Source organism: Apodemus sylvaticus, chromosome 7 (genome assembly GCF_947179515.1).
Source record: "Apodemus sylvaticus chromosome 7, mApoSyl1.1, whole genome shotgun sequence".
NCBI classification, from domain to species: domain Eukaryota; kingdom Metazoa; phylum Chordata; class Mammalia; order Rodentia; family Muridae; genus Apodemus; species Apodemus sylvaticus.
The window spans coordinates 45,157,114-45,171,340 of NC_067478.1; the positions used below are offsets into that span (position 1 = coordinate 45,157,114).

Sequence of the window (14,227 nt, forward strand, 5' to 3'; positions counted from 1 at the left end):
AACACAAAAATCCCTTGAAGAATTACAGGAAAACACAACCAAATAGGTGAAGGAAATGAACAAAGCCATCCAGGATCTAAAAATGGAAATAGAAACAATAAAGAAATCACAAAGAGAGACAACCTTGGAGATAGAAAACCTAGGAAAGAAATCAGGAGTCATAGATGCAAGCATCAATAGAATATAAGATAGAAGAAAGAATCTCAAGTGCAGAAGATACCATAGAAAACATTGACACAACAGTCAAAGAAAATGCAAAATGCAGTAAGTTCCTAACCCAAAACATCCAGGAAATCCAGGACAAAATGAGAAGACCAAACCTAAGGATTATAGGTATAGTAGAGAATGAAGATTCCTAACTTAAAGGGCCAGTAAATATCTTCAACAAAATTATAGAAGAAACTTCCCTAAAGAAAGAAATGCTCATAAAAATACCAGAAGCCTACAAAACTCCAAATAGATTGGATCAGAAAAGAAATTCCTCCCGACACATAATAGTCAAAACACCAAATGCACAAAACAAAGAAAGAATATTAAAAGCAGTAAGGGAAAAAGTTCAAGTAACTTATAAAGGCAGACCTATCAGAATTACACCAGACTTCTCACCAGAGACTATGAAAGCTTGAAGATCCTGGGCAGATCTCATGCAGACTCTAAGAGAACACAAATGCCAGCCAAAACTACTATTCCCAGCAAAACTCTCAATCACCATAGATGGAGAAACCAAGACATTCCACGACAAAACCAAATTTACACAATATCTTCCCACAAATCCAGCCCTACAAAGGATAATAGCTGGAAAATGCTACCACAGGGAGGGAAACTAAACCCTAGAAAAAGTAAGAAAGTAATCTTCTTTCAACAAACACAGAAGAAGATAGACACACAAACATAAAACCATCAAAAATAACAGGAAACAACAATGCTATTCCTTAATATCTCTTAACATGGACTCAATTCCCCAATAAAAAGACATAGAATAACAAACTGGATATGTAAACAGGACCCAGCATTTTACTGCATACAGGAAACACACCTCAGTATCAAAGAAAGACACTACCTCAGAGTAAAGGACTGGAAAACAATTTTTCAAGCAAATGGTCCTAAGAAACAAGCTGGAGTAGCCATTCTAATATCAAATAAAATCAACTAATTTTCAACCAAAAGTTATAAAAAAGGATAAGGAAGGACACTTTATACTCATCAAAGGAAAAATCTACCAAGAAGAACTTTCAATTCTGAACATCTATGCCCCAAATACAAGGGCACCCACATTCATAAAAAAAACTTTACCAAAGCTCAAAGCACACATTGTACCTCATACAATAGTAGTGGGAGACTTCAACACCCCACTCTCATCAATGGACAGATCATGGAAACACAAACTAAACAGAGATACAGTGAAACTAACAGAAGTTATGGACCAAATGGATTTAACAGATATCTGTAGAATATTTCATCCTAAAAGAATATACCTTCTCAGCACCTCATAGTATCTTCTCCAAAATTAACCATATAATCAGTCACAAAACAGGCCTCAACAGACAGAAGACTGAAATAATCCCATGCATCCTATCAGATCACCATGTACTAAGGCTGGTCTTCAAAAGCAACAAAAACAACAGAAAGTCCACACACACATGGAAGCTGAACAAAGCCCCACTCAATGATAAGTTGATGAAGGAAGGAAGGGAGGGAGGGAGGAAAAGAGGGAGGGAGAGAGATTAAGGACTTTAGAATTTAATGAAAATGAAGGTACAACATACCTGAACTTATGGGACACAATAAAAGCAGTGCTAAGAGGAAAACTCATAGCTCTGAGTGCCTCCAAAAAGAACCTGGAGAGAGCATACACTAACAGCTTAACAGCACACCTGAAAGCTCTAGAACAAAAAAAAGTAAATACAGCCAACAGGATTAGACAGCAAGAATTAATCAAACTCAGAGCTAAACTCAACCAAGTAGAAACAAAAAGAACTATACAAAGAATCAACAAAACAAGGAGCTGATTCTTTGAGAAAATCAACAAGATAGATAAATCCTTAGCCAGACTAACCAGAGGGTACAGAAAGAGTATCCAAAATAACAAAATCAAAAATGAAAAGGGAGATAGAAAAATAGAAACTGAGGAAATTTAAAAAAAAAAAATCAGATCTTACTACAAAAATCTATTCAACAAAACTGGAAAATCTTAATGAAATGGACAATTTTCTAGACAGATACCAAATACCAAAGTTAAATCAGGATCAGACAAATCATCTAAACAGTCCCATAACCCCTAGAGAAATAGAAACAGTAATTCAAAGTCTCCTAACCAAAAAAAAAGCCCAGGACCAGATGAGTTTAGTGCAGAATTCTATCAGACCTAATATCAATACTCCTCAAACTATTACACAAAATAGAAACAGAAGGAACACTTCACAATTCATTCTAAGAAGCCACAGTTATGCTGAGCATTCTCCCTTGGAGATGGAACTGTTTCCGTCTAATCAGGAACTTGTCACAATTTCCTTTTAGAGAGGACTTCATAAGAGATTTTTCCCCCTACTTTTATCATGTTTAATGTTCCAAATAGATTTTAAAAACTGGTTGAGTGCTTTGTTTTAGCTTCAGAAGATATCATGTATATTTAAGAGGCATTTAACTATTACAAAATTATTTTGATGCCTTAAAAAAAGTCAATACTGAGTTGTATATTTTAAAATAAATGTTATTAGTTTAATTTAAAAAAAAAAGAAAACAGAAAAGAAAAAAGACTCTGAGCTGACTAAAGGAAACCAGTGCGGCTGCACCCTGGAGCCTACAGCAGTCGCCTCTACAAGAGCCATGACAATGTTATGAGCTGGAAAGCAGTGCAACTTCAGCCTTGGTACTTCACAGTCTCTCTCTCTCTCTCTCTCTCTCTCTCTCTCTCTCTCTCTCTCTCTCTCTCTCACACACACACACACACACACACACACACACACACACACGCCTCAGATTTCTCTTCCCTTTCCTTTTTTCTTTTTTCTTTTTTTCTTCTTTTTGAGATTCCATCTTCGTAGTAACCAGGGCTATTTTCAAACTCAAGATCCTGCTCCTGCTCCTGCCCCTGCTCCTGTCCCTGAGGTCCTGGGATATGAGTATCAAGGTGCATCCCTGAGCCCAGCTTGCTCCTCTGAGGTAGCCTGAGTCCTCTTAGGTTGCAATGTCGTCTGTCCTCTTGGACCTATGGGCAGAGCAGTGCTTCTCAACAGGAAGCAGGTGCTTTTCCCTCCCAGGACATCTTCCCATCTCCATTTCTTTCAGTACATCTGGAAACACGTTAGCTGTCAGGCCCTGGGACCAAGGGTGACCTAGCAGATAGAATCTGCATACATTGCTCTGTCTAGAATACACAGGACAGCTGTCATAGGAGAAAGAGCTACCCAGTCCAAATTATCAGTAGCGCTGCAGTGGGAACCCAGATGAGGGTCTGTCAGAGCAGCAGCTCTGTTGTTGGTGTGACCGGGAGACCAGCACTTGACTAGCACCAATCTCACTGTTGCTCCTGTGACAACCCTTACAGACTGTGTGAACGAGGCTCAGCACCTATGAGCTGAATGACCTCAGCATATGTGACCACACAGAGGAAGCTTGCAAGGATTAAATAGGGGAAAAAAAGCCTACCACATTGCTACGTACAGGTGAAAAATAATTGTTCACCCACCCTTTAAATACTACAGGCTCTGAATATGACAACACCTATTCCAGGAGTCTGTTCCTACTGTTTCTGTGGTATTTTCCACAAAGCTCCCCTCCCTCTACCTCCTTTACCTACCTGCCCACCTGATAGGGCTGAAAGTATCCACCCTCAATTACAAAGACATCTCAGTTTCAGAGGTATCTGTGGAAAATGCCACTGCAGGGGGTTGAGACAAGAACTGTGGCCACTTACCCATCCATTCTACCTGGGTCTCATGTTTTTCTTCCGTTACTGATAGACATGGAATCCTCTGCATCTGTTCACACAACTCTCAAAGACACTACAAAATGAAGTCTGAGACTGGGAATCAGAGCTGGCTCTTATTAAGTTCAAACAGAAAACCCTTTACACTTAAATTACTACAAAACTTTCCTAAAACTACCTCCAAACACGCTCTCAGCCAAGCATTACTATACCCTGTACACTGTTTGGGGGATGATTAAGGAACTCGCATGGTTCAGGGTCATGGTTTTCTATTGCACCTGTTACGCTATTCCACTGCTTCTGAGGGCGACACAATGGGAACGACAGTGACCAGCACTGTGCGTCATCCTGGCACTCTGTGGGGTAACTCTCACGGCAGCAATCTAATTTGTCACAAACCCCACACTTAACAAATGAACGGTGGAGGTCACTCAGCTACATTAGTTTGCTTTCTATGGCTGTGATAAAACTTTAACCCCCCCAAAAAACAAGGGGAGGGAAGGGGTTTGTTTAGTTTGTTTCTTCTCTTATCTTACAGCTCTGAGTCACCAGCTATCACTCAAGACAGGAAGCGATGAAGCAGGGACTGAGGAGTGCTGCTTATGGTCTTGCTTCCTCCTCGGACTGGCTCAGCTCCTCTTACACAGCCCAGGCCCACACTCCCGAGCAGGCTGGACCCTCCTACTGCAGCGAGCCATTTAGGAAAGGCTCCACTAGCCAATCTTCCAGAAGCTATTCCTCAGGAGAAGTTCCCTCTTCCCAAAAGTCTTGTCTGTATCAAGCTGACAAAAGGAAGCAGCATATTTACCCTCCATCAGAGGTGCTGATGATTCTGATAGCCACTGCTTTAACCACAGAGTGCACAGCCTATCCCACGGATCAGTAGATGTGTGTAGGGCTTGAACATAAGTCCAATCTAAAATTAAGTAAGTTGACTCAGACTCAACACAAGCAGTTACTCTTTTTCTAAATAATAAGTATTAGGAAAGTGTAGGGCTGGCACGGTAACTCAGTTGGCAAAATGTTCCTTGTGTAAACAAACCTAAAGTTGGGGTTTGATCCCTAGAATCCATGTGAACAGTTCGAATGGTGCATACTTGTAGGCCTTGGCCCTGGAATGGCAGAAAAAGGCAGATTCCTGAGGTTGGCCAATCTGCCCAGCCTGCTCACAGAGTCCCAAACAGATAGAAGCCCTGACACAGAAAACAAAAAAACAAAAAGAATAAAATTAAATAAAAATAGAGTGGAGATTGACGGTCCTGGGGGAGGGGTTACTGCAGGTTTATCTCTAGCCTCCACATACACAGGCATACACCTATGTACCCATATGAATAATAATACTTCCTCTTCCCTGACCACAAGTAACTCAGACCCCTGCCAATCAGGGTCCCAGGCTTGGGAAGGAGTCAATTCTCACTCCAAGGAACACAAGCATTAAAGCAAGGAAGCTACTGAGCAGTCGGCCACAGGGGATGCCACAAATTAAGCAGCCCGCATCCCACCCCTATGCCGGCTGCACACTGCTGTTGCTGTCCTTGCTTTGTTGTTTTCATTTCCGGCTGGAATGCAGTGGTAGCTGCTGCCTTACATATGACATTTACCAAACACCACTGACCTGACTTGTCAGGCAAGCTACTTAACTGGGTCTTTTATTCTCAGCCCTTCACTCCAGCTCACCACATCCAAGGGAGGGGGTGGGGGGAAGAGCCCGCCACTTCCAATCCAAGCACTGGGCCACCACCCAGTGGGAAACATCCTTACGCAGTCAGGACTGGCTGCTTCAGTCATGGCCAACACTGTGCTGTTGTTCTGGGAGATCCAAAGTGGTGCTGGCCAGGGGCCACTAAGGTCTACAACAATGCAGACACACCCTGATGCACACCTCGCCCTGTGCCTGAGTGGGGGTGGGGTAGGAGGTATGGGGATCAGTTCCAGGAAACCCCTCCTTAATGTCTGCCAGGCATTGAGCCAGTCCTGAACAGATTCCCTCAGGAATAGCTGTTGTCAGTGGTGACAGATGGACAACCCAAACTGTCAGATTTGGGGGAGGGGGGCAGCACGTGACATCACAGGACAACACAGACTCTCAAAGTGCCTTTATAGAGGTAGACGGACCTGGTAATTCCAGTTTTGGGTCCTAGTACAAAAGGTGTCATGAGTCCAGAAAGGAAACATTCAATTGCATGCTTTTCCTAGTCTGACTTCTTTTGCAGCGTTTGGGGGGGGGAAATAAACTAAAATACAAGAGATAACACTTCTAATCCTTCAAATGATAGCCAGCTCTTAAGTCAGCAGCCAGTACCAGCAGATAAGCCTGTTACAGGAGGAGAAGGAGAGGAGCTGTAGGAACACAGATTACTCAGTAGACAGTGAGATAGCTTAGGACTCCTCCCTTCCTCCAAACACCAGGCATCCCTAAAACCCAGGCCTGGGCACACAGTGATCACTGATCAAAAACCACTTCTACAAACTTAGTGGCAGGTTGTCAAGCTACAACTGGGAAGAAGACCCCCATCCCCAAGGCAATGTCCACAATTAGAAGCAGAAATTTTCCCTTAAGTGTTAATTTACTCTTTTGCATATATATTTCTACTTCCCATTGTGAGAGCAAAGTGTATATACAGATATACATGTGTATATACATACGTGTGCATGTGTGTCTGTCTGTCTGCCTGTTCCACTGGATTTAATGGGAGTTTCTTGAATGATCTGGAGGAGATTATTTACTGAAGCACGGGCCTCTAACCAGTAGCTAGACCACTGAAGAGAATGGCTTCCTCTCCCCAATAGTCTGCGGAGGTTTTATAAACTGACTTTTGGCAGGTGACTAACTTCTTGATCTCATTTTTAAAATCTGCATTTCAAAATATAATACTTAACATTTCTGATCGGTAAATCAGGCCAATTTTCATTTTAAGCAGCCAAACCTCTTGATAAATATAGACTTTCTATTCTGCCGTGCTGTTTTAATCTGAGAAAACTATAATTAATTTCAAAACTTTTTTTATAAACAAATTATTAAAAAAGAAAACCAACTGTGCTACAGAGATTACTCAGTGGACAAAGTTCTCATTGGGCACATATGAGGACTCAAGTTTGTATCTTCAGCACTTGTGTTTAAAGACAAAATCAAAAAAGTCAGGTAATCTGACTACTATCTGTAATCCTAAAGCAATGCATGGGAGTCCAGAGAGGACAGGGGACCCTGACCCTCCCTGGCCAGGCTCACAGTGAGATCCTCTCTCAAAAAGTAAGATGGGTGTGATAAAGGCAGACACCCAAGGATGCCTTGGGGCCTCCACATTCATGTGTGTGAACTCCTGTGCACTCTGGGCATGTGAGCCCACACATGCACACACACACACACACACACACACACACACACCATCCACACAAGGAAGTCCCATTTTCTTAGAAGCTCCCACTGAACTTTTGAGTCTTTTTCACACTAGCTCTCCTTGTTTGTGTTTTGTTTTTAAGATTTCTTTATTTTATTTATATGAGTACTCCATCTGCACATGTGTACCTGCATGCCAGAAGAGGGACATCAGATTCCAGTATAGATGGTTATAAACTACCATGTGGTTGCTGGGAATTGAACTCAAGACCTCTGGAAGAACAGACCGATGAGCCATCTTTCCAGCCGTGTTTTAGTTTTAAAAAATTGAAAAAGAGAACAAGAATGATGTAGTCTTACATTCTGCCTGGAGTGCAGAAACCAACCTGAACTTCAGATGACAGATACTGGTCAAAATATAGCTTCCCCAGATGGTTTGAAATGCTGACTCTTTAAGTATCGAAACGCAAGTAGATTTAAAAGTCCCTAATTTCACAAAGGAATCCATAGCCGGGCGGTGGTGGGATACGCCTGTAATCCCAGCACTCTGGGAGGCAGAGGCTGGCGGATTTCTGAGTTTGAGGCCAGCCTGGTCTACAGAGTGAGTTCCAGGACAGTCAGGGCTATACAGAGAAACCCTGTATCGAAAAAAAATTCAAATAAAAAAAACCCAAAAAAACAAAAAAAACACAAAGGAATCCATGCTCTTGGTTATACTCATTTGGACAAACTTAAATGCTTTTCGTAGAATGGTCAAAATCGGGAAGCATTAAAATGTACAGAAAACCTGAGGCCAGGAGCTCCCTTTCGATGGCAATACATCTCCATTCCAAGCTGCAAACCTCACACAGAGACTACATGTCCATGCAAGTTGCTATCTAGCTGCTAACTTTACAGTGTAAGAAGCCTGCCCAGAATCTTTCCAGTGAAAGAGAACAATCCTACTATCAGGCGGTATAGCTCAACCCTCAGACTGGATATGGCTCTAGATTGAATTAAATGCACCTCAAAGATACTGAAGTATCAACTTCCCATACCTGTAAATGTGACTTAATTTGGAAGTAGGATCTTTGCAGATGAGGGCCTTAGGATGAGGTCATTAGAGTAGGCCCTACTGCAACATAGCTAACTTAAAAAAAAAAAAAAAGGAAGGGGGAAAATAAAGGGGTTTGAACACCAAGACATAGGCATGCACACAGCGACAATGCACATAAGCACAGAAATACCTAAAAAGGCCGTCCATCCGGGTGATATGTGATATGGCTACAAGCCAGGACATGCCAACAGTTGCCAGCAGATCCGAGCAGATTCTTCCTTACAGTTTTCAGAAGATCAACACTTGGATCTCCAAACTCCAGCAGCAAGAAGAATGAAACCTATTTCCGAGAAAATCAAGCCCCAGCCCGAGGAACCAAGTGCAGTCTCTCCTTACCTCCACGCCCCTGGGCCCTCAAGTTATTCCTGCCTCTTTTGACCACTTCTTGTACAACCTCATCCTGAAGCCTGCTCCTCACTCCTCCACCAGTGCCCTGCGGCATCCTTTCTGGCCAGGGAGCCACTGACCATAGGGCAGTTCTTGGTGCAGACTGACCTGAAAACTGCAGGATGTCAACATCCATCCCTCCCTCCCTCCCTCCCTTCCCCCCCCCCCCCCTCCAATGTTACAATGCACACGAGGACAGAGACCACAGGGAAACTTTCTGCTCTCAAACTAGATGTCAACAAGGGTTTGACTCCAGGTCAGGACAGCAACTGAACATGATCTGGTTTAAGTCAGTTCTCTTCAGCCTCTTTATCTATGACAAGTCAATAACTATCTTGCCATAGGACAGTGAAGATCTAAAAAGGTAAAGGTCCTGGAGAGCCCAAGTATCTTCTTGTTAGCGCCTATGAGAGTCAGGCAAATTAGCCTAGAGCCTGTTATGGGGCAGAACCTGATCTCACCTTGACTTCTTTAGAACTCTTTCTGAGACTTTCTTACTGAAAAGCTTCAGTGAACACACTCTACAGGGAAGCAACAGCTTGAACTGCTAATTGCATGCTTAAGATAATAATCAGCTGTACACAGAAACAAGAGTATGTTGCACAACTGCAAAGAACTTGGCAACTCTGAACGGTGTCTGTCTGTCCTTCCCCTTCATACCCACTTCACCTTAATATGAGGCTACAGCAAGCTCTCCACTTCCAAGTTTCCTTTCCAGTGTCTTCTCTTTTGTTCCCAAATGGTGACTCTCCAACATTCAGAGATGTACAGTATACTGCCACCTAGCCCATCTCCCCGACTCATGAAAGCATCCCTTAAGCCACCCCTTGCGTGCCAAGTCTCTGAGCTTGATGAAGACAGCAATGATGTGGGCCGGGTCTATTCTTCCAACCATCCTAGTATACAGCACCTAACACCCCCTGACTTGGTACTAGGGTTAGGGAAGTGGGTAGGAGTACTTGCTGGACAACCGTGAGGACTTGGGTTTGAATTTCAACACCTACCTAAAAAGCCAAGGAAGGAAGCCATGCAGATACCTGTAACCCCAGTGCTATGGGCGCTAGAGATAGGAGGGTTGCTAGCCACCAGCCTAGCTCCAGGTCTGAGGAAAAGACCCTGTCCCAAACAAATAAGGTGGAGAATGATAAAACAGAACAATCAGATAAACCTGATATCCACCTCTGGCCTGTGCAGGCTGGCACATAAAGCAGCACACATGTACACACAGAGACAGACAGACAGACAGACAGACAGACAGACACACACACACACACACACACACACACACACAGTGAGAGAGAGCCCAGTACTGAGGTTTCAATGCTTAAAATAAGCACACGCATCAATCAACCAATCAGTGCAGGAATCTGACTTCCACTTGCATGTCACTGTGCACTGACTTCATAAATGACATTAGGGCAAATCACTTCAACTCTGTGCTGAAGTTTCCTTCTGTGTGAAACTGTGCGGTTGAATTTCACTTTTGTAGATTTAGGTTTCTTGCCAACTCTCAACTGAGCCACAGAACTTTATTAAATGGTAAAAAGATGTCCATGCAAAAAGCATACATCTTGCTTCAATGACGACTTTATTTGCTTTTGATACATTTTAGTGCAAGGCAAGCAGGAAAGGAGCCTTCTACCTAAAAGGCTCCAAGCAGCAGACAGGCTGCATATGCTAAAAACATCTCCAAGGTGCTGAGCATTGTGGAGTCTGAATTCACAGGCTTCCTTTGGGAACTTGAAGAGTCCACCTAGTCATCCGAAGATGTCCACAGGGGCATCTGCTGCTCACCCCTCCTCCCCATGCTCCTCCACACCCAGCCTAAGAGAATGGGCTGAGGAGCTCTCTCCCACACTCCTCTCCCCACAGGCTGCCTCCACATGCATACTTTATGATCCTGGCATATTCTCTCCGAATCTTCCATCCAACGATGCATCCTGTAGCATTTCTGCCTTGTAAGAATGTTCCCATAAGAGGCATATCCTTGAGCCTAGAGTTATTACTGAAGGTTGCACCTTTTCTAGCAGCCGTCCTCGCCTGGTCTGTGGATTCCTCAAGAACAGAAACCACACCCTATAATCTCCTAGGCTTCCCTCCCTGCCAAGATCAAGGTAGCGGCAGACCAAAGTAAATTCTATTTAGTTCAAGAGTGGAAAAAAACCTTTTTTAAAAGTCGCATTAATATATTTCCTAGACAAAGTTACCAAGACCTCCTCTGTCAGGTACACATACATAATAAATGAATATATTAAATGACCTTTCTATTTTTTTAGAGGTGAATAAAATGTCCTCACTATAACAGTAACATGCCCATGGTATAATGTGGTATAATTTTTATTTCCCAGTACAAGCAGGCTTCGGCCTGAAGCTGGAGATGATGAAGAGGCACCCACCCCTTCATATTAGTCACTCCGACGGTGGAAGCTCCACAGCCCAAGGGAACCAGAGGGGAAGAGGATTTTCTCTAAAGACTCTGCGTAAATGCCCTGCTGCCTGGATTTACTTAGCAATGTCTTATTCCCGTCACATTCCTTCCTTATAGTTTAATACACTTTAGCAAAAACCAAACTGAGGTGGGAATTAACGCTGTTTGTTCTTCTATATACCTGCTGGTCTCAGATGGGTACACAATAAAAAAAAAAAAAAAAAAAGTGCCACCAGTCAACCCAACACCAGCAGAAGAAAATCATAGCATCCCCACAAAACCTTAATATGGCTTAATGTTGTAAGTACCATTAGCCTCTCCAACCAAGAGTTCACCTACATACCTTCATTATAGCTAAGAAGTCAATGTTCTGAAGGCAGATAAGCATAAACTTTATATAACGTAAAATATCAATATTGCTGTACAGAATAACTGTACATGAAATAGGAGATTATATTACAAAACGAGAAGACTTGATGGGCGTTTCTAAGATCTGAAAAGTGTACATTTTCAAACAGCAGACCAAGTGAATAATTAGTGTTTACAAGCTATGTCTATGTGGTAACTGAGGGTAACCTTCCAATCAAATGAAACCACATCAGACCATGGGGATCTGAGACTCAGTTAAAAAACCAAAGTGGAAAAAGTGCACTTTGAAGTTAACCAGTCTACAGTTCAAATGAAATAAGCTGGTATGGGCTTCACCCACATTTCCTCAACTGACGGAAGCTCACAGCACAAAGCCTTCGTGGTCCAGGAGAGAGAGAAGGGCGGGGCTAGGGCACTGCTGGTCCCCATATTGGAATGCACACTAGAACTTAGGTTCATGTACCAAACACTAAACCCAAGACTCAAGTCAGACAGTAGGTAGGCACTAAATACACACGTGTTTACGGAAATGATGAAACCAGGTTACAGGGCGCAGGTCTGGATACCTGATGGAGAAGACAAGTAATTTACCTGTGACTTTCCCAGCACAACACTAGAGCTTATCGCTTCAGAAATCAATAAGCTGCCTTTGAAATAATTAGTGAAGCAGCTAAGTTCATCATAAGACCAAAGGCTCTACAGGAAGGAAGCCATTTAAATAAATCTACCTAGGAGATAGCACATTTCAAGGGGCTCAGCTTTAACAGGGGAAAATCCTTACAAGGCACCTATGACTAAGCAATAGCAAAAGCAAGGAGTCTGAGAACCACAATATGCCTGCACATACAGGTAAGCCAGCATTTCCCCAACTAGTGTGTCTGGTAAAAAGGAGAGTCCTTGTAGCAAAAAAGATTGGGTTAAGCGTTTCAGTAGTTTACGGGGATTTTCCAAGTATTTTATTCCACCCTCTACCCCACCCACTTAAGACAATCTGCCTACTGGGCAGGCAACCAGCCAGACTAAACTTTAACACAATCATTCTTGTACTTTCTTCTAGATCTGATTAAGTATCTGGCAAAGCAGACTTTTGGAGATGTAGTTTAACTCTTAACTAAGGAAACCAAGTCTTAATAATCACATAAAACATGACTGACACACTACATGTGCATTATATGTCTTAGTGGACTTTCCAGCATACATGTGCATTATTTCTTAAAGTGTGACATCTCTAGTTATTTAACTTCTTTTAAAGAATAATATTCCTAAAAGAAGCCAACACTCAACAAACAGGATAGCTAAAAATAGAAAACACAATTTATTCTTAAATGAAATTTACCACAGCACTGAAGGAACTAGGGAAAGGAAAAATGTAAAGCTACAAAGAAAACAAATTCACTCCGACTTAACAGGACAAGTATGATTTACTGTTCTCTTTGCTCAGGTGTAAAACTAAAAAGGACTTGCTGGGGACCAGAGGATGAAGAGCAATTTTAAAAAATGTGTTTCCCAGCAAATCAAAGTAGTCTAAACTCCCATAGAAAACATAAGCCGACGGGGTGTCCCAAGTCCGGAACCTCTAAACTCAGCAAAGGGCCCCAGGAGCCGACAGCTGCGGCAGGGGACTGGCTCCCCTGGCTCCCCTCGCCAGCTTCCAGTGCGGGAAGTGTGACCCCTGCGCGTCCACCGGGTCCGAACCCGGCGGTCACCTGCCCGCGCGTCTCCTACAGGCGCACGCGCCGCGCGTCTCCCGCGATCCCGCCCGCTCGGCTCACCGCCACGAAGCCTGAGCTTGAGGCGACGAACACGCGGACCACCATCCTCTCGCTGCGTCAGGGATCGCCGCTGACACGGTCACAGAAGCTGAACGCGACTGAGGCTGCTGCCGACTCCCGCGCGACCGTCGGAGACGACCCAAGCAACGCGTCAGGCTCCCGCCGCTCCGCGGATGAAAGCCCAGCGCCTCCGCCGCGGGCTGAGCGGGAGGCAGGTGGGGCCAGGCGGCCGCGGGGACTGACGGGAGTTGTAGTTTCCATAGCGCCTAGAGTGACCAGGCACTGCGCTTCTTCCATCCCGCGCCTGCTTCAAGTGAATTAATCGTACACGCAGGTGGCTTAGGAAGGATCCGGAAGCAGGAGAAGCTATGTGGCGGGAAGCCAACTTACGAGGAAACAGTAAACTAGACAAAGGGCTGGGTGGTACATAGTCCAAGCTTGAGTTTTGTTTGCGGTGGAGATGGGTGGAGCATCCTCCATCAGAAACAGTCTTGGAGCTACGGAGACCCACAGAGACCTTGGCAGCTCTGGGGCTGGACGGGCGTGGCATTTGGTTGAGCTTTTGGTTTTTCCTGCAACCCTGAAAAACTGTGGGAAAGAGGGTTTTTGTTGTTTTTGTTTTTTTTCTGGAAGCGGTTTTATTGTGTAGCCCAGGCTGGCCTGGAACTCACTTTCTTCCTTCAGCCTCCCTAGTAGGAATTACTAGCATGCATCACCATGCCTAATTTGCAAAGGGAATCTGTTAGTTAAATGAAACCTTTAAAGACACTGAAAATTTAAAACCCAAATGAGAACAAGACCGATATTTTATTTTTTTCTTTATAAACCTGTAATTGTAGTAGAAAAAAATAAGTACCGATAGAAATGAAAATCCTCCTATCAACACTGGGAATCAGAACCCACCCACTCC

General features: G+C 43.6%; 1 protein-coding gene across 1 annotated transcript in view; it reads right to left on the minus strand.

The window, feature by feature from the left end:
• Window positions 1-13,519, minus strand: part of Sh3bgrl2 (SH3 domain binding glutamate rich protein like 2) — a 54,424-nt gene extending 40,905 nt beyond the window's left edge. The window contains exon 1 of the mRNA XM_052187732.1: window positions 13,318-13,519. Within this exon, the coding sequence (XP_052043692.1) occupies window positions 13,318-13,362 (45 nt within the window). The 5' untranslated portion in view covers window positions 13,363-13,519. The remainder of the gene's footprint in view (window positions 1-13,317) is intronic.
• Between the last annotated feature and the right edge of the window lie 708 nt (window positions 13,520-14,227).